The sequence below is a fragment of the Harpegnathos saltator genome, unplaced genomic scaffold (assembly GCF_003227715.2).
Source record: "Harpegnathos saltator strain DR-91 unplaced genomic scaffold, Hsal_v8.6 scaffold480, whole genome shotgun sequence".
In the NCBI taxonomy this organism is placed as follows: domain Eukaryota; kingdom Metazoa; phylum Arthropoda; class Insecta; order Hymenoptera; family Formicidae; genus Harpegnathos; species Harpegnathos saltator.
Window position 1 is genome coordinate 511,405 of NW_020230294.1, and position 18,222 is coordinate 529,626.

The 18,222-nt window shown below is 50.3% G+C and overlaps 2 protein-coding genes across 2 annotated transcripts in view; both read left to right on the forward strand.

Moving 5' to 3' along the window:
- pxb (putative Hedgehog signaling attenuator pxb) overlaps positions 1–18,222 on the forward strand; it is a 454,145-nt gene that overhangs the window by 195,187 nt on the left and 240,736 nt on the right. The window lies entirely within an intron of this gene.
- LOC105188665 (uncharacterized) lies at positions 4,317–5,696 on the forward strand. Its single transcript, XM_011150250.2, has one exon. It carries the CDS (start codon positions 4,317–4,319, stop codon positions 5,694–5,696), a length of 1,380 nt encoding a protein of 459 aa, XP_011148552.1.

Sequence of the window (18,222 nt, forward strand, 5' to 3'; positions counted from 1 at the left end):
GTCTTTGCCGGATCCAATTGACGATTATTCAATTCAATTGACAATCTCCTTCCATCTCACGCCTCGTCATTTCTCGATCCTCGATTCTACTCATCGGAAGTACGAACGTTGTGTGAAAAATAAGCGACATTTTATTGATTTCAGATCGTCTTTATATAACATCCAGGATCTTATACTTAACTTCATCCTCCCTCCGGGATACGAAACGGCGGATGCGCGATCGCGACTCGAGCGCTGAACTTGAAAGCGCTCGGCGTCGCGAGCGAGTTCGCAAAGCGCGGCCGAAGAACGCGAGGAGTCTGGAGAACCCTCGTCGAGAGTTTCTCCGCGGCCTTCCTTAAGTCTCCTCGAGCCTCGAGATTCGTAAGAAGACCCGAGCGACCGAGGGGAGGATCGAAACTCCTCTCTCTCTCTCTCTCTCTCTCTCTCTCTCTCTCTGGTAGTGTAGTGAGTGTCGGTGTTTCTTTCTGCGCGATTTAATTCCCCGAAGGCCGGGCCAACAACACCGCACGCAGCAACACGCGCACCTTTGTTTACCGATGGCGAATATTCTCTCTCCTCGGTAAGGGAGAAAAATTGCGCAGCCAGCTCGGAGGGAGTCCAGCTCTCGCCGCGCCGAGATCTTGCGCGGACGGCGCGTCGCGAATCACGCGCGAGCGAATATAATATACGACAACGCGACAATCATACGCGGGAATACGTGTAAATGGAAATGATACGCGTGACAGACATTCTTTGCCAAAGTTCGACGCTCTCAATCGGCAAGGACACCCCCCGTGGATGCGCTATTTTCAGCGATACCTCGCGGCCACGGCGCTCTCGCGGAGAACGTGTTGCGAAGTCGAAGAAGGAAGTCGGGGACGGGGACGGGGACGGGGACGGGAACGGGGGTGGTATGTAACCCAGGCACGGCTTCGCGGGAAATGGTCCGTGAGCCTCGAGCGCCGCGTACCTCGCAAGCACGGCTTACCTACACTTGCGCGCGCACGACGAGCGATAGCTCGCGTATACCCCGCATCGACCACCACGTACACAAGCAGCAATTTCGCCTCCCCCTCCGTCTCGCGCGCGAGTCGCGATATTTGCGATACGAGCTTGCGTCCTTGCGTCCCGCGGAGCCGAAAAATATCTCGCTCGCAACGGGCGGTTTTTGCATGAAAGAGGCCGGCCGGCCACCCCGGCGGCTCGAGAGATTGCTTTGCGGCTTTGCGGCCGGGTTTTGCTTTGATTGGGCGCGCTCTCGAATAAGAAGTGGCCGTGCCGCGACTTTTAACTACGTCGTCGCGCGCGCGAGAGAGAGCATCTCGCAATTTCGGTGACTAATGTTAACGGACGCTGTTCGCTCACGACTTCAATGGATTCGCAGCTCTCTCAGGTAAACGCCGATGGAATATCCGAGGAGAGCGAAATTACGCAGGCGGAATTAATGGCCGGGTTTTAAGATCTGGATACCCTCTCACCGTGAGTGCTCGATGGCCGGTGGAGGGAGAGGGCGGGAGGAGACAGGGGGAGAGAGGAAGATACAGTGGAAGAATCAAGCTCTTCGAGTGACCGGTACCAAAGAAAGGCGGTGACTCTCTCGAGCGAAGAGGTCCTTCTTGTTCGAGCGGCGGCGCGTCTCCCGAGAGGAGAGAGAGCTATAATAACGTCGTTCTTAAAGGATGCATTTACTCGGATAATACTGCAAAGGGAGCAACCCGGCGAGCAAGGTGAGGAGTAACGAAGCGGCACAATGTAAAAAACGACGAGAGAGAAAAAAGAACCCGGTCACTCGTTCCGCTTTGCGGAAATACGCGGCGGCGTGTCTCGGATCGATCGCGCTTCTCCTCGCGATTAGATGCTTTCCGCGCGACTCAAAGTTCATTGAGATCACCGTGTGACGAAGCGAATGAGTGAGCGAGCGAGCGAGCCGCCTTTCGCCTTCAAAGTGTGCCTCCTTGTTCTCAAAAGCCTATTTAATAATAGCATTCACTTAATAAATGGCAATTTGCGCATTTATAATTCGCAGTGTTCGTCCATTCGTGGCATTCATCCTCTCGCTAATGTTTCGTCTCGATTAGTGAATTCGACATTTGGAAATTTTGTCTTGCGAGAATTCCTGATACTCGGAGGGTGCGCGTAAGATTGCGAAAATTTTGAAAATGATTAAATTAAATTCGACGAAACGTCCTAATCACGTTTGGCAAACTGTGGGAAATCGCGAGCGGTTCATTTAAAAATATTGCTGCTTTCGTCGCTGCTTCTCCGTTTCAACTTCGCGAAATTTATTCGCGCGGAATCCACTTGCGGAAGAAAGCGCGAGTGATCGTAGAAGCTCCATATACCCGGAAGCGTACCGTAAATACTGAGACGGCAGAAGCATGTCTCTGTGTATCGATCGAAAGTCCTTTCAAAGGCTCCCGTCCGAGTAGCAACCGGAAGCATGATAAACCGTTCGTCACGAGCGTCTTCCTTCCTCGCGAGCGTCTTAATGGCTGTGTACTCGAACGTGCTTTCCCTGCTAAAACGGCTCGGAACGAAGCACGAAGCGGCTGAACGAATAAGAGGATCGATCGCGAAACGTTATTAAATGAGGAAGATGTTGATCCTTGCAGCGAATAAGGAAACGCCATCCATTGCCATCGTTTCGAGCAGTTCGGCTGGTTGTCGCTTAATGACAACCTCTTACTCGACTCAGCCTTGGAGCTTGGCGGAATTTAAGCGTCATGGCTCGTTATCGCGCACGATTTTCCGCGAGCTTCCTCGCGAATATCAAATTATCTCCCGGAGCCGGCCGTAATGGCGTAATGGCGAAAAAAGCCCACGGTTACATTTCGCAATTCCCTTCCTTGAAATCTCACGAGTGCCGCGCGCCGCTCCTGCGAAGAAACGGCGACGAGGGGGAACAAGCCGAGCGATCGGAAAGCACGCCGTTTCGTTAGCCGAAACTTTTCCCGGCGCCACCACCACCTGCCGCCAACATCGCGCGGAACTTGCATAATGCCCTCCTCCTCCTCCGCTATGTCGGGGATAATCGCGATAAAAGGAAGCCTTAGATATCGCGCAATGGGGCCTCGAAAAATTCCGCCTGCGTCCACGCTCTCCGTGTACTTACGTCGCGGCCGTATTTCCTAACTATTTCAATTTTCCGCTCGTCGTGCTCCTTCGTGCGCGGCTCGAAAGCTCGCATGATATTACGACCGGAGCCAGAGACGGGCAGGAGGAGACAAGAAGAAGAAGAAGAAGAGAGAGAGAGACCTTGCTGCACCTTGTGTGTGCACGCGAAGCGCAGGATCCTTCGGCCGCAGTCGTCGTTGCTCGATATCTCGCACGTTTCCCTCGCCTCTCTCTCTCTCGCTGCCGCGGCGGCCGTTTTCTTCCTGCTTCCGCACGTTACGTAACCGAGCGCGACACGTGAGGCACAGACAGCCGCAGAGCACACGCGCGATCGCACGAGCGTACGCTGCTGCTGCTGCTGCTGCGTGGGTGCGTGCGTTGCGTGGATGTTCTGCTGGTGTGTGGACGCGCGAAGTGTACGCGCGCGTGCACGATTTGTCACGGTTCCCTGCCGATGCATGCAAATCCTGTCTCCGAACTTAGTAAGTGCATGCGCAAGTGTATTACGAGCGAGGACTTGGCGCAGGGGTGGCGCAGGCGAAGGGGGAAGGGGGCGATAAATTGTGGATCGAGTGGTGGAACTGTTACGAGACCGCGCAGACGTCTGCGAAATTGTGGCTGCCACGATATTGACACTTCCGCACCGACGCCTAATGTCCCATGAAAATCTCGTTAGCCATGGAATTATCGACAACGTCGCGCGATTATTCAAGATTACACGGCGCGGTAATTACCGTGGATTTACAGGGGGGCATTCCGGATGACGGTTCTGTCTTACCGCGCGGGCGTCTTATCGTGTCGGCGACTGCTTAAACCTGTGGTTTAACCTCGCGACAGGTTTGTTTGTTTGCCGGTTTGAACAAGTCGGAAAAATCGAGCGTCTCTCTCCGCGCTTTTGTTTTCTCACGCTCGACGCTCGCTGAAACTCCGCTTGTAGCTCGCTAGACGCGAGATAGAATAATACTCGGGTAATTCTTCACACACACACACACACACACACACACACACACACACACACACACACACACACGCACATACACAAACACGGTTACGGTCGGATTGTCAACAATTCCTGAGACATTCGGAGATCACACGTCAAATATTCCGTCAGTGGCCTTCGATCGGTCAGCGAGTAAACGTTCGCGCAGAATCCAAATCAACGCGGAATCCTATTATACCCGTTAAAGCGCGGCGAGTTCTATCGAGTATTTCTACATAAAATGCAGTCGCTGTTCTGGCATGGTCCTAACCTTAATCCAATAGATGATGAGGACCCAACGACAGGAGTGATAAAATACGAAGGAGAATATTTGCCGAAATATTATAATCAATTTTTCAATCCGAACATTTGCCACGTTTGCAAGTCAGTGATAGACCACGGCAAGTTGCTACAGTGCGAGGAGTGTCACATAATTTCTTACTGCGATGAGAACCACAAAAATATACATCATACGCAACACAATAGCATATGTAAGCTTATAAAGGAGCTTGTAGTGAAGCTTGTGAACGAAAAAAAAATCTCGAAATCCTACGCCTTCTTGGGCGACTGGATAAGAGACAAAAAAATGTTTAAAACGGAGATCAAGAGGAAGATATCCCGCAAACTGATGCCGTATGAGAATCAGATGTTTATGTCCATAAAATCATGCTTGATCTGTCACGGACGGGTAGGACTGTCGGCCTGCGAAAACTGCTACTCCGTCAACTATTGCACAAGGCACTCGCTAGCCTTCAAGGACACACACGATAAGTTCATTTGCAAAAAATTCACGCTGTCGCTCAACGTAAATATTGCAGCTCTGACAGACCGCCCAACCGAACTAATACGAGACTTCATTGCGTTCCTCGATAAGAAGCCTCGTTTATTAGACACATTCAGATTAATTATGACATTTTTGTGGTCGAGCAGAACACAACTCAACTGGTCTATCGCGGACTATGTTCTTTCTGATTATCTGTCAGGGCCGTTAACGATCTACTATGGAATAACAAGGACAGATTCACCACATATTATAGATAAACAAAGTAATTTTAATATTCATATCATATGCACAAACTCCATAAATAATAACAGCCTGGCGGCTTGGGAAGTGTTACTGCACCTCTTCCACGACGTGGACACATTAGTGATCACTATAATAGGCCAAGGAATAATTCCTAACGAGTATAAATATGAAATTTGTGAGCTTTGCAAAAGTAAAAACAAGAAGCTCTCTGTCATTTTTATATGCCACACGTACCATTCTTATATTAATAGCTCCAAATATACACGACCAAATATAATCGCAGGATTTCAACTATCCCTAAATTTGAAGCCTACATGGTTTCAAACTGTAAAAGCAATAGAGACTCAATACTGTCCGTTATTTTTAACTAGTCCCAACCTATTTAAAGGGCAAGACACTATACGTAAGATACGAATTATTCTGAATAAAAATATAAACCCTGATCTTGAATTAAAAAATGAATTCCACTCTCATGCTCCGTCCAAAGATTACGAGACCGATTATATTAATTATTCCAACAAGTATTTAATTATTTACAAGGATTTATCAAAAGTTAACAATATATGCAAACGTTATCCCGGCTATTACAAATGATATGTTAAGATATATGAATGTGTTATTACTTTTGATGTTATTCTAAAAGATATCTTACTTTTACGAATGAACCGTGCTATTACAAATAATATATCAAGATATATACGATTGTGTTATTACTTTTAACGCTATTCCAAAAAATATTTTATTTTTACTTTTAATGAACTGTGCCGATTTTTAATAAATGTTATTCCTTTTAAATGCAGTTTTATTGCTTTTTATTGACAAACTATACTTTTTATTGAACAACTATGAATAGATATCTTCCTTGTCAAATCTGCTCGCAATATTCTGCTTGCTAACGGATATTGCTGTTTCGTTAGACATTTAAACGCAAATCACAACATCAACAGTCCCCAACAGTCGGTATTATGATCAGAACAGCGGTATTTATCATTTCTTCTTGATTCAAAACAACCTTCCATTATTAAAAGTATAAAATCCTGATAAAATTCTAAAACAACTTTTCCTCTTGCAAAATTTTGGCAAAAGCTTAGATTTTAAATTATTAAAAAAAGTAGTAGACCTATTGCGGGTCGGGTACGGGAGGTAGACAGGTACGGCGCAACTCACCGTCAGACGTGGGCGCTAACGCGGAGTACCCGCAGCAATCAGCTGATCACACTACACATGTTATACACTAGCTACGTTTCAATATTCATTGCCAGCATAAAAATCTGTATTTTCTGTGACGTTAGGCGATTGTTATAACGGGCAAAAATTTTGGAGAACAGCCAGGATTGTACGCGCGTACACACACGTAAGCACGTTCTCGGTCTCTCCGAGTCTGTTTTCCAAAATTTTTGCCCGTTATAACAATCACCTAACGTCACAGAAAATACAGATTTTTACGCTGGCAATGAATATCAGAACGTAGCTAGTGTATAACATGTGTAGTGTGATCAGCTGATTGCTGCGGGTACTCCGCGTTAGCGCCCACGTCTGACGGTGAGTTGCGCCGCACCTGTCTACCTCCCGTACCCGATCCGCAATAGGTCTACTACTATTTTTAATAATTTAAAATCTAAGCTTTTGCCAAAATTTTGCAAGAGGAAAAGTTGTTTTAGAATTTTATCAGGATTTTATACTTTTAATAATGGAAGGTTGTTTTGAATCACCCTGTATAACAAGGTATAATAGAACGTGAAAAGTGAAAACTAAACACGAACGTTACATTCTAGAATAGGTCCAATGAATTTATTGGATTATGGTGGCGGAGAAGCGGCGAACGCTTTGTCGTTCGTATCGCGGAGAGTCAGCGCGAGCCGAGAAAAATTTGGGCCAAAGACAGAGAAATCTCGACTTTCTGATTTCCTGCAGCAGCGTGGACGACGAAACGAAACTTGACGTAGACGCAGCTCGCACGTATGGAAACGGTAAGACGCGTACTACCGCCTTGACAGACTTTCCATTTTGCGGAAACTTAACGAGGACGACGGTAAACGCTGGTCGACTTAAGATCGCGCGCGCCGATGAGGATCGCGCGCGAGTCACTTTGGAAACTTTTCATATCTGATTTGGGACCTACTTTACTTTTATACGTCTGCAACCCGCCTTTGGTAAAGTGGATACTCCGGTGCGTCACGCGACGCCGGCGGAAGCGAATGAAGGGGTAATACCGTAGACACGCGGCCAAGTTATCCGCAATGCGTATCGAGCTCGCGGTGAGTTGTCGTTTTTTATTAACAGCGTTAAAACACACACTCTCTCTCTCTCTCTCTCTCTCTGCGGATCGTCGCGGACAAAGAGACATTCTCCGGGTCGATGGCACCGTCGTCGTCTTTCAATTGACCGCCTTCGACGTCGCGCGAATGCTCCCTGTACCGTGAGGATGCCCGCTCCTCGGCGTTTTATGCGACTTTTCGAGCGAAGTAGGCCGCTTCAATGCGGGACGAGGAAGCGGGAGAATGTCAGGACGCTCGCAGCGAGCATAGTCTCGTTTTATCCGTACCGATATGCGACAGATATGCGCGAATTTATCGGCAAGCACGGTGCATCGCGAGTGCTCCTCGGTCGTCGTCGTGCCTTGGACGACGCGTCGATATCGTTAAACGGAACGTGTTCCACTGAAAAATCCGCGAACAGCCGCGAAGTTTAGCCGCGTGTTTAGCGCAACACGCGGCGCGTGCTCTCGGGCTTCCCCTTCGCGGGTTGAAACCGCCCGACGACGGCCGGCGCCGTAATAATTAGCTTTAAACGGCGCGACACAAAGCGTCGATTTGCATAAGCACAGACGCGCGCGCGCGCGCCACTTTAACCGTATCAGAGCCGGCTCGCGAAAAGTAATTTGCGCCGGTTAGTCAGAAATCCGATTTACATTTAACGCGAGACGGGAACTCCGCGGGCTCTCCCGTGGCCGGCTGACAATTAACGCGCGGTTCGGTCGGGGGGTGGAAAGCTCTCGCGGAAGATGGGATCGAGTCTTTTTGTCGGCAACTTCAGGTACTCTGTGTGAGTGTGTGTGTGTGTGTGTGTGTGTGTGTGTATGTATAAGCGAGGATCGAGGAATGAACACGGAGGAGTGCGAACAAACGGTTTCTGCGATGTACGAAAAAGAAGCTCGGTTCGTGCAACAGAATGGAGATGAGAGCGACAATTTGGCGACGAGAGAAACGACGATAGCGCCGTTATCGTGGCCGGAAACATTCGTCTGAATATTCAGCTGTATTAAAATCCGATGGAGATAACTGAGGGCTATTGACCGGACAGAAATCTCCTACAAGGATCTTCCTACAAGGTCTCACAAACGACTTTTCGTTTACGGACAACAGAAGATACGGCTGCGCTAACGCGAGGTTGTGTTCTCTCCTGAAACGTAACGCGGTATCATTCTCATCATACGACGTGTAACGATCCGTCCACATTAATCGGAAGCATCGCGTACAGTACCGCGATTATTGCTCTCTGTTTTCTTCTTCCACTCGCTTTATTTTTGTTTCTGTTTTCGTTGCGCTCGCTCGGTCGCTCGTTCTCTCTCTCTCTCTCTCTCTCTCTCTTTCTCTCTCTCTCTCTCTCTCTCTCTCTCTTCCTCGACCTGTTTGCGCGCGTGTTTTTGCGCGAAATATCGGTTTTGTTTCCTGCGATGCTGCTCTCTCGCGCACGCTACACGCATTCGATGGTAATCTATTCGCATATTAAATAAACTGCAAAAATGTGCGGCGCTTTACACGATAAGCGCATGCGTTACAGGAGACTGAGTCGTTTATTTCGAAAGCGATGTAAATCAAATTGCGAAAATCTTTCTGGAAATGGCTACACATCGCGTCAGTTCGTATATCGAATATCGGCGATCAGTAGCGTAGGTGTATTCTTTGGCAAATCTGCGATCAACATTTCCATCGCGGAAATATAAATATTATTTCGGGAAAAGGTAATTCGACGCGAAATCACGTAAACTGCGGTAAATTACGCATATTTTGCACGGGAATTTATATCGTTTCCAAAGGAATTCACTTTGGTCACCTCGGTTGTAGAAAAAACGGGAAATTTTAGCATTAGAGATCGCAAAAATCCCGCGAATTCCGAATGTTCCCGTCCTCGAATTTTCATCGAGGTCAAATCGTTGGCAAAAGATAGATTCACGCAATCGATTCTCACCTTTTCAAGTGCAAATTTCAGTAACATGTATAAATGGAGAACCGAATTGAAGTTAGAAACTCCCTGCCCCCTCCCCGCTCTCTCTCTCTCTCTCTCTCTCTCTCTCTCTCTCTCTCTCTCTCTCGCTCTCGCTCTCGCTCTCGCTCACGTTAAAGGAAGTATAGCGACTCAACACAGAAGAAACTACTTCTTAGGGAACAGAAGAGCTAGTGGAGGAAGTTGAAGAGAGTGGAAGTGAGTTAGTGAGGTAGTTTCTAATTTAAAATCCGATTCACCCTCCATTTCCATTCATTCGCCGTTACTATGCGTCCGAAATTTATGCGACCTCGATTAGTACTTAAACTCATAATGTTCCTAAATAGACATCTCCATTTGCGTCGAAATTTGCAGCACAGTCGGAGTCGGGGAATTAAGTATGTACAAGATACACATTGCCGCGAAAAAGCACAGCAAATTTGCCTCCCCCCCCCCCCACTCCAACTGCAAGAGTCGTTCGCTAGATCGCTTTCGCGAGTTTAAAAATTAGCACACAGCAAACAGAAGCGCCTGTAATTTTGCAAACACATCACCGACGCACCTCTCCCTTCGCTCGAATGAATCACTCGACTGTTGCTCGAAAAATTCTAAAGGGATGACTCTTCTTCCTCCTCTGAAGAAAAAAAGAGAGAGGGCAATTATAGGAGGAATAAAAATTGCATTTTATGAACCGGGTTGCGCTCAACTGCACTTCGCGAGGGCTTGAGTCGCGGAATGACGAACGAAGCGAGGAAGGTCGAAAATTAAGACACAAGATCGCGCCGGGAAATCGTAAGGCGTGCTTCCGCGCGATATTCGCGAACGATATCCCGCGTATTACGCGTAGCTCTCTTTCTCTCTCTCTCTCTCTCTCTCTTTCTCACTCTCGCAGAGATCCGTAATGCCGGATCGCGAGTTTTTGGCCGTAAAACGAAGATTGCGAGTCGCGTAATTTCGCGCGCTGGCGCTCGCTGTTTCCTCGGCAGGAAGTTCACCGATCGAGGTCGCCCGAGCGCAGCTGCGCTCGGGGTGGCACGCTCGCGCGAACCCGGAGGGTCGCTCGACGGAGAAAGGAGCAGACGGGATCATTATGCTCGCGCTCGGGCTTTTTATTGGCATTAAAAGCGGAGTTCGTGCTCGGACGTTCGCGCGGCCGATTCGCGAGCGAAACGCTTCGCCCGAAATAAGCCTCGTAAAGCGCGCACCCTCTCCCACCCCCTACCCCCTTCGACGCCCGTTCCCGCGAGCCCTTAACCCTCCGCGCCGCGGTGCGCGCCGCTGCGGGGGATAAAAATGGAACGCGCGACGTATAATTTCGCTGATCGCGCAAGCCACTTGGAACGCGATTGGCTCGTCGCGGACCGTCGAGACTGCCTTCCGTTGTACTTCATATCCCGCATCGAGCGGGAATTATGCACCGCCAGGGAGACACGGAGATGCGGGCTGCAACGCGGAACCGTTGCAAATTACACAACGCGCAAACTCGTTAGACAACACGCGGAAAACCGTTCGAAAATCGCTGCGTCGGTCGGTTAACTACGAATTCCGACGGATCACACACAGCGATCGGAGAGCAGCGCGAGACACCGCCCTCCCCTCGGCCCCTCCCAGCACAGCTCGAATTTGGAGAATCGTCCGGTCGACCGCGCGACGGCGATTTCCATGGTCGGCTTGTTTTCAAAATCGTTCGCCATTATTCGCATCCATCGCGGAAACTTCGTCATTTCCGTGCCAGACTTGCTGCGCTTTCGGTGAATACATTTAATTACCGCTCGCGCGCGCGAGTATCCTATATAATTATAATAATACGAGAAAAGAGAGAGAGAGAGAGAGAGAGAGAGAGAGAGCGATATCGAGAGAACCGGGTATTTCTGTTTGCCTCGTATCGCTCTCTCCGGAGCGTCCTCAGTTTTAATTTTATTTGCCTACTCTCCCCGCTGGGGAGAACATTAGAGTTAATCAAGCAACCGGCGACGGTGCAATCGGCCGTCGACACTTTAACTGCCGGTCGTTCGAGAGGGTGCGTGCGCGACGGCAGCCGGAGAGATAACGAAACATCTCTGTTATGGAGTTTTACGAGGCCGCGGCCATTTCAGCTAATTACACTATCAAGGACGCTCGTTTCGTGTCGATACAAAAACAGAAGGGTGAAGCTCGACTACTTCGGTAACTATCGGTCGCGCCACGTTTCCGTTCGACCGTGCGTGTTCGCTGCGCGGAGGACACGACACGGCTGGGCTTTTTCGGGACGCGCGTGAGGAATCGCGATGTCGATCTTTACATAAAAATGCCGAATTCAGCTCGCACACGACGCGTTGATTCCGCCGCTTGTCCGCTAAATGCCGCGTTTGTACTCCCTCTCGCGCCGGTCTTTCTCACTTTCTCTCTCTCTCTCTCTCTCTTTCTCTCTCTCTCTCTATCTCTATCCATCTTCCCGCCTCGCATTCTCGTTTACACAGGACGCGGAGAGCGCGCGCGGCATTTACAATCTCTGTAACGATTTCCATTCAGTAACGATCCGCCCGCGAATGGCGAGTCCCGGAAGGCGCTTCGCGAGACCAAACTTTCCCCTCGTAAAAATGATCCTTCCGCGCGCTGGGAAGGATCGTCGCGCGCGAGTCCTCTGCGATCATCGAGAAGACACGGTGTGTGTGCCCGCTTCGGGAAAGAATTATCCTGTTCCGACAACGCGAGAATTGTCGAGGGTTTAACGTGCAAACGGCATTTCCCCCGCTTGCCGACTCCACTCGGCCGACCTTAATTGCGCGCATTAAAATCCCAAAGAGAGGTGGAAACGATCCGCGCGCACACCGAGAGAGGCAAATTCCGCCGCGCGCGGCGCGTCGTGTCGCGTCAATTCCCGACGAGCTGCGAATTTGTCCGCGGCTATTTATCCGAGCTCGCGCATAACATATCCCGTCGGTTATGCAAATCACCGTTTCGCTCGATTCCCCGAGATTAAACTCCACCAATTTGGCGCGCCGCGTCTGACTCGTCGTTCCGAGATTGCATCCTCACACACGTCCCTCCGAGGCAACTGTTGTAAAGAAAAACGAGGAAAAGGCGCACAAGAAAGAGGGAGTAAGGCGCAGATACAGGAGAAAAGGAGGAAAATCCCGACAAGTAACAACGGGATATTTCGCAGTCGCGCTTATTCGAACAAGTAAAAAACATCATTTCGCTCGCTTTGTGCGAGGCGAAGAGAAGCGAGGGAGGGGCGGGGGTTCTCTCTCTCTCTCTCTCTCTCTCTCTCTCTCTCTCTCTCTCTCTCTCTCTCTCTCTCTCTCTCTCTCTCCCTCTCTCTCTGTCTGTCGGAAGAAACGGCGAAGTAAGAAAGGGATGCCGGCAAAATGCGGGGAGGGCTGGCGGGTGGCAATGGGAGAGCAGAGGAACAAGACGGCGCGAGATCCCCCGACTTCGCCTTCTCCCCGCCACCCTTCCTAGGGGAAATCACATGCTTCCCGGTTTTATGAGTTCGCTCCCTCCACCCTCCCCCGCCCCCCTTGTTCCCCGCGCCCATCGTTGACCCCGCGGGAGGCCCCCTCGCCCGTCCCTGAAACTGCCAGAAGCGCGTTGCTTCTTTCTGTCTCCTTCTCACCCCTTCTTCCCGGGGGGTTCCTCCGCTTCACCCTCCCCCTCCCCCGGCCGGCCCTTCTTCTTCTGGACGTGGTCCTGCGCGCCTCCCTCGGGAGTCCGACGGTCGATCCTTTTGTCTTTCTTCCCGGGTTATGCCGACGATATGCTCGGATGTTTGAGATCGTTCTGGAACATCTTTCCTCTGCACCCTCGCCCTTTCGCCCCTTCCCATCTCCGCCCTAACGTTCGACGGGCGCGGCGTAGACGCACCCTCTTCGCGCTTGCTGAGATCCGTTCGAACGCGCGCGTTATCTCGCACGGCTATTAGCGAGATTTTACGCGCGACGGGGAAAATTGACCGTAAACAATTTGGGGGAAAGAAGAAGTCGGGGAAAGGACGTTCGGTCTTATTCATCCGCAGGAGTTCTTCTTACGCTGCTGCGTGTGCGCGCGCGTCTCGATTCTTAGGGCCGCACCGCGTATTTTCGATATAGCCGGAGGCGAGATGCAATTAAATCTATTTCGCCGTGATACACCAGCGGCTATTTACACCGCGAAAGAATTCGCCCGTTGTAACGGGCCACTTGAGTTCATTAAAATTCCGCGTAACGGAGAAATTAATTTAGTACCGGGGTATTAATTAGCGCATTACTTGCCCGCCGCCCGCCGTAACAGCATTTCGCGCCGCCTGTCCGCTTTCCGTCGCGGACTCGGCGCGAGAAATGCGATGAAAATAAAACGGCGCGCGGCGGTAAGTGCGGGAATGATATCCATAATGAGGCGGCGCTCCGAAAATTACGACGGAAACGCGTTTAACGCGCTAATTATTGCTCCGAGCGTCGCTCGGACTCTGAGCCAGACGGGAATATTGACGGAGTCTGGGCCGCCGATTTTATCGAAACTTCGCGGACCCTCGAATGGAGATCCCGGAAATAAAGGATACGTATTTTATCGCGGATAATTCGATTTTAAAAGACGGCCGCCGGCTGAAAGTCTGGTTGAAAGTCACAACCTTTCTCTCCCCCCCCCCTCTCTCTCTCTCTCTCTCTCTCTCTCTCTCTCTCTCTCTCTCTATCATCCAGCTCATGTTTGATTCGAGGTTATGACCGAGGTCATGTGTGTGTGAGCGCGCGCGTTCGACGAAGTTTTTTTCTGTATAGTATAATTTTATCACTTTTATGTATGTACGGTGAAAAGGTTCTTTCATATTTCGCTTTGTAACGCTTCTATGGGAGGAGCGATTCTCGCGACAATAGAGTTGGACAAGCGAGTATCTGTCGAAATTTCATTCCGTTGAATATGGAGGATAACGGGTATGTAACGGAACATATTTCCACCGTTTTATACGAATGATTTGATTTTTTTGCTAAAAAGAAAAACAAAGGTGAAAAGCGTGATGAGAAGTTAAACGCGAAAGGTTCGTTTTTACCGCATCACGAAATGTTACCTCTCGTCGCGATTTTGTTTTTTTAAATATTTAATATATATTTTAAACAATTGTATTTGCACCGATAAATGCGACCTGCGCTACGAACATTGCGATTCCCTCGGTGTACACTGCGAGAGTACAGAGTTTTATTATTCATCCGTCGCGTTCCTCGAAATTCGATTCAGAGCTCTCTCTCTCTCGCCCCGTTGCGATCTCTCTCATATATCAATTACGAATCGCGGCAAACAAGGAAGAAACGGTTCCCTTTCTTGCCTCAAGGAACACATCTTGCGCGTTATGTCCTCGCAAACAGTACCAACTACGAATGTTTCGTACCGCTCGAGAAACACCCCTTCGCATCTTTAAAGTGCCCCCACACTTTGGCGCATCATCTGAGGCGGTCCATCCGAGGTAATAGATACATTCCTCGCCGTCTACCTCCGCCTTCAATAATCGATCCGACCCATAGAACGAACTATTCGACGCAACTATTCCTCGCCAGTTTTGCTCGTAACAATGTCGACCGCGTGCCTACTGATAATCGCTATTTACGGCGCACCGAATTATAACGTCGCGAATACTTCCTTGCTTATCCGATTCGCGGATAAGCACCGGAATACGTAAACTCGCATTCCCGAGATCTTGTCCGAACAGCTGGAACCCTCCAAGTCGCCAAAGTTAAGCGACAACGCCCGCCCGAGCCGCGCGGGCGCCCTCCGACGACTGAGTCGTCGCAGCGAGTTAACTCGAGATAATTAAGCTGGCTATTAATCACGGCATCTGAACGCGTGGCAATTAGCCCTTACATAGCCGGCATTCTCCCAGCATTCTTATCACGTAATATCGCGAACGTTGACGGCGCGGCGCGGCGGCGCGACGGACGTAGCTCGCGCGCGCGCACGAGCGAGCGTCTTGCCGAGCGGCGCCGCGAACAAGCGCGTAATTTACGCCGAAACTGAATTAGCGAACTATCGTGCAGACTCCATGACAGTTAATAGTTCCATAATCCGCGCGCCGTGTGTCTTCCGTGAAGTTTATTCGGCGTTATAGTCGGCGTTATACCCGCCGTTGCACGGCTCGTTCCTGTGTTGCACGCACGGACACTCTCCTTCTCTTCCTCCCCCCTCCCTTCGCTCTCGCTCTCTCGCTCTCTTTCTCTTCGCCGCGTCCCTCGAAAATTCGATTCATTCCGCGTAAAATTGCGATACCATTTTAAAGCCGACTCTTGACGCGCGCGCGCACGCCCGTCCCATCCCAAGCTGTCCCGTGACGCGCGCGAAACGAGGTGAAAAATGATCCGTTAAATTAAATTCCACGATCTCATTAAATTCTCGCGAGTGAACGTTAAGTTGACGGTCCATTAACCGCCAGAAATCGCGTAATGTAAAAATGTTCAGTGATAACCAACGTTACTTAAACGAACAGAATTGCATTAGTGGAAGGTTCCTGCTATAGAAGGTCCAACGGATGTTGAACCCCATTTTCTCCCATTCTCTCTCGAGGGAGAGAATGAAATTCGCTCTGCGGACGAGCAATCGTCCAGCGTAGCTTCGAGCACAAGAGTAAGTAACTCGTCGTCAAAATATATATATCGAATTTGCATAAAAACCTATAGGACCGCGAGCCTCGATCCGTCCGGATTTAAACAGAGAAGTATCTCTCTCTTGCGCGCCGGGCAGAAGCGTTATATTTCCCGTGAATTGAATGAAATGAAATGAAATCTCCGTGGACGATAAGCGACGCAGCCGCTCACAGGAACGATCCCTTAATCGCTTTAAGAGCGGTGCCACGGCGTCTTCTGTTGAAACATTACATTTCTCGAGAGTCGACCGCGCTCGTGCGCGACGCGGGGGCGGCCGCGGGGCGAGCGGGGGGAGGGGGGAGGGGAGCTGCAAGCCGCAAGCCGAGGGAAAGGGGTTGTCGAAAACGGCGCTGGGGGCCACGGGAGTTGCATACCTACGTGTGTACCTACTCCATCTCCAGCGAGGCGTAGGAATCGATGGCGGGAATATCGATTGACTACCGTATTCGCAGGATCCCGCCTCTCCCCGCAACCCTCCGTCGCCGCCACCGCCGCCAAGCTGCGCCACTTTCAGGATTCTTCGGTCGCTCGTGCACGTTAGTCGTTCAGCCCTCCCTCCCTCCCTCCCCCGCCGCCGCGTGCCACACACCCTCCAGCAACACCTACGCCCTCCGACATCCCGGTGCTATTATCATCCTCCCCCCCTCTCCCCCGATGCATCCACCCGGGCGTTGTATCTTCTTACATACGCCCGTCGATGGATGGGATCGAAACCGCGTTTCAAGTTGTTGCGTTTATCGCACTGGCTGTTTTCGCTCTGCCAGAGTCTCGCGATAAATCGCAGGGCTCGACGTTGCCTTCGACGTCGCGATCACGCTCATTTCCGTAATGCACGCGGCGATTCGAGCTTGCTACGCAACAACAGTTTTCAGCTTCGTTTCAACGCGCGGCGAGACGCGTCACTCTCTCTCTCTCTCTCTCTCTCTCTCGCGTGCTTTTACACGTCACGTCGATTTCCCGTGCTCGATTAACGGCGATATCTCTTTGGCTTCGACGGAATGAAATTCGCGATCCGAGCGTTGCTACGGAGAGATTCCGCGTTATCTCGTGTGCGCCGCGTTCGCGTCAAATTTGTTGCATTATTATGTACGTTACGATTTCTCCGTGTGTGGGTTGCACGTTCGCAACTTTACGGTTGCCGTATCATTAAATCATATCGCTATTCTGCAGCTTGCACTTGTATCTAGGCGTATGTGGCATTCAGCCGTCGGGTATTCCGTCCTCTAATACTTCGCGGCCCGGTTTCCTCGCTAAATTACTCGGCAACGGGAAATTTATTCTTATCGCGTTCTTACTCGAGTTTCGTTCCGCGCCGCGGTATTTTCAAACGCGCGATTTTCCGCGCGATTTTTTCCCTCCGACAGCGGCGCAACAATAACGGATCTCGTACTTTTAGATACGATACGCCGATACGGTAACGCGATCGCGCGGTCGAGCGCTCATGCGCCGAAAATAAATTTGCGAGGAGCGATAAAAAAAATCGCAATATCCGTACGCGGCACGATTTCGCTCGAGTCCATTAGGGAATTTTAATTGAAGGGCTTCCCTTCCCGCTTGCCTCTCGTTCCTCCTCTCACCCCCCCCCCTTCGCTCGCCCTCTCTCGCCCTCTCTGTCTCTCCCTTTCTCTCCCGTTCTCTCCATTTTACGCGCGAGAAATCCCATGTAACACGCGGCAACATCACCCGTACGTACACGCATTTAAATCGCATTTCCGCCAGCCAATGTATACGCGCTTGTTGCGTTTTTGTAATCAAAGTAACGAGCGTGAACAAAGAGGCCGCGGCAGGAGGCCTCCGCCGCCTTGCTGCAAAATTCGCGAGGGGATCGCGCGTAATTCCGTGCAAATTCCATCATGGCCCGCGGTAATTAGATGCCGCGGATCGCATTCCGAATTTCGCTCATTAATCATGGCGCACGCGGAAAACGCGAGATCTCAATGGCGCGACGCGTCTGCGATCGCTGCTCCGTTTGCGAAGAGATTTAATGGCCGGCCATATAACGGGCGAGTTAGCCTCTATAAAAAAGTTGTATGGAAATATTTGAAGAATTAAAGGAGAGAGGGAGTTTTGTCAAGAGGGAGTGAGGGGGCGAGGGGGAAGAAGGTAGTAGTAGGAATTTATTAATATTTAATATTTAATATTTAATTAACACGCGATGTGCACACACACATACACACACACACACAGACAGATCTCTTTGCTTCCTCTTTCGCGGGATCGTCCTCAGCCTCGTTAGGAAGAATTACCATTACCTTCACTGAGACGCTCACTTTTTTTCCAGGGCACTCTATGAAATTCACGCCGCTCCCGCCGCAATGCACTCGCGA

Coding starts and splice junctions, on each gene's coding strand:
- LOC105188665 (XM_011150250.2), top strand. CDS start 4,317: ATGCAGTCGCTGTTCTGGCATGGTCCTAACCTTAATCCAATAGATGAT.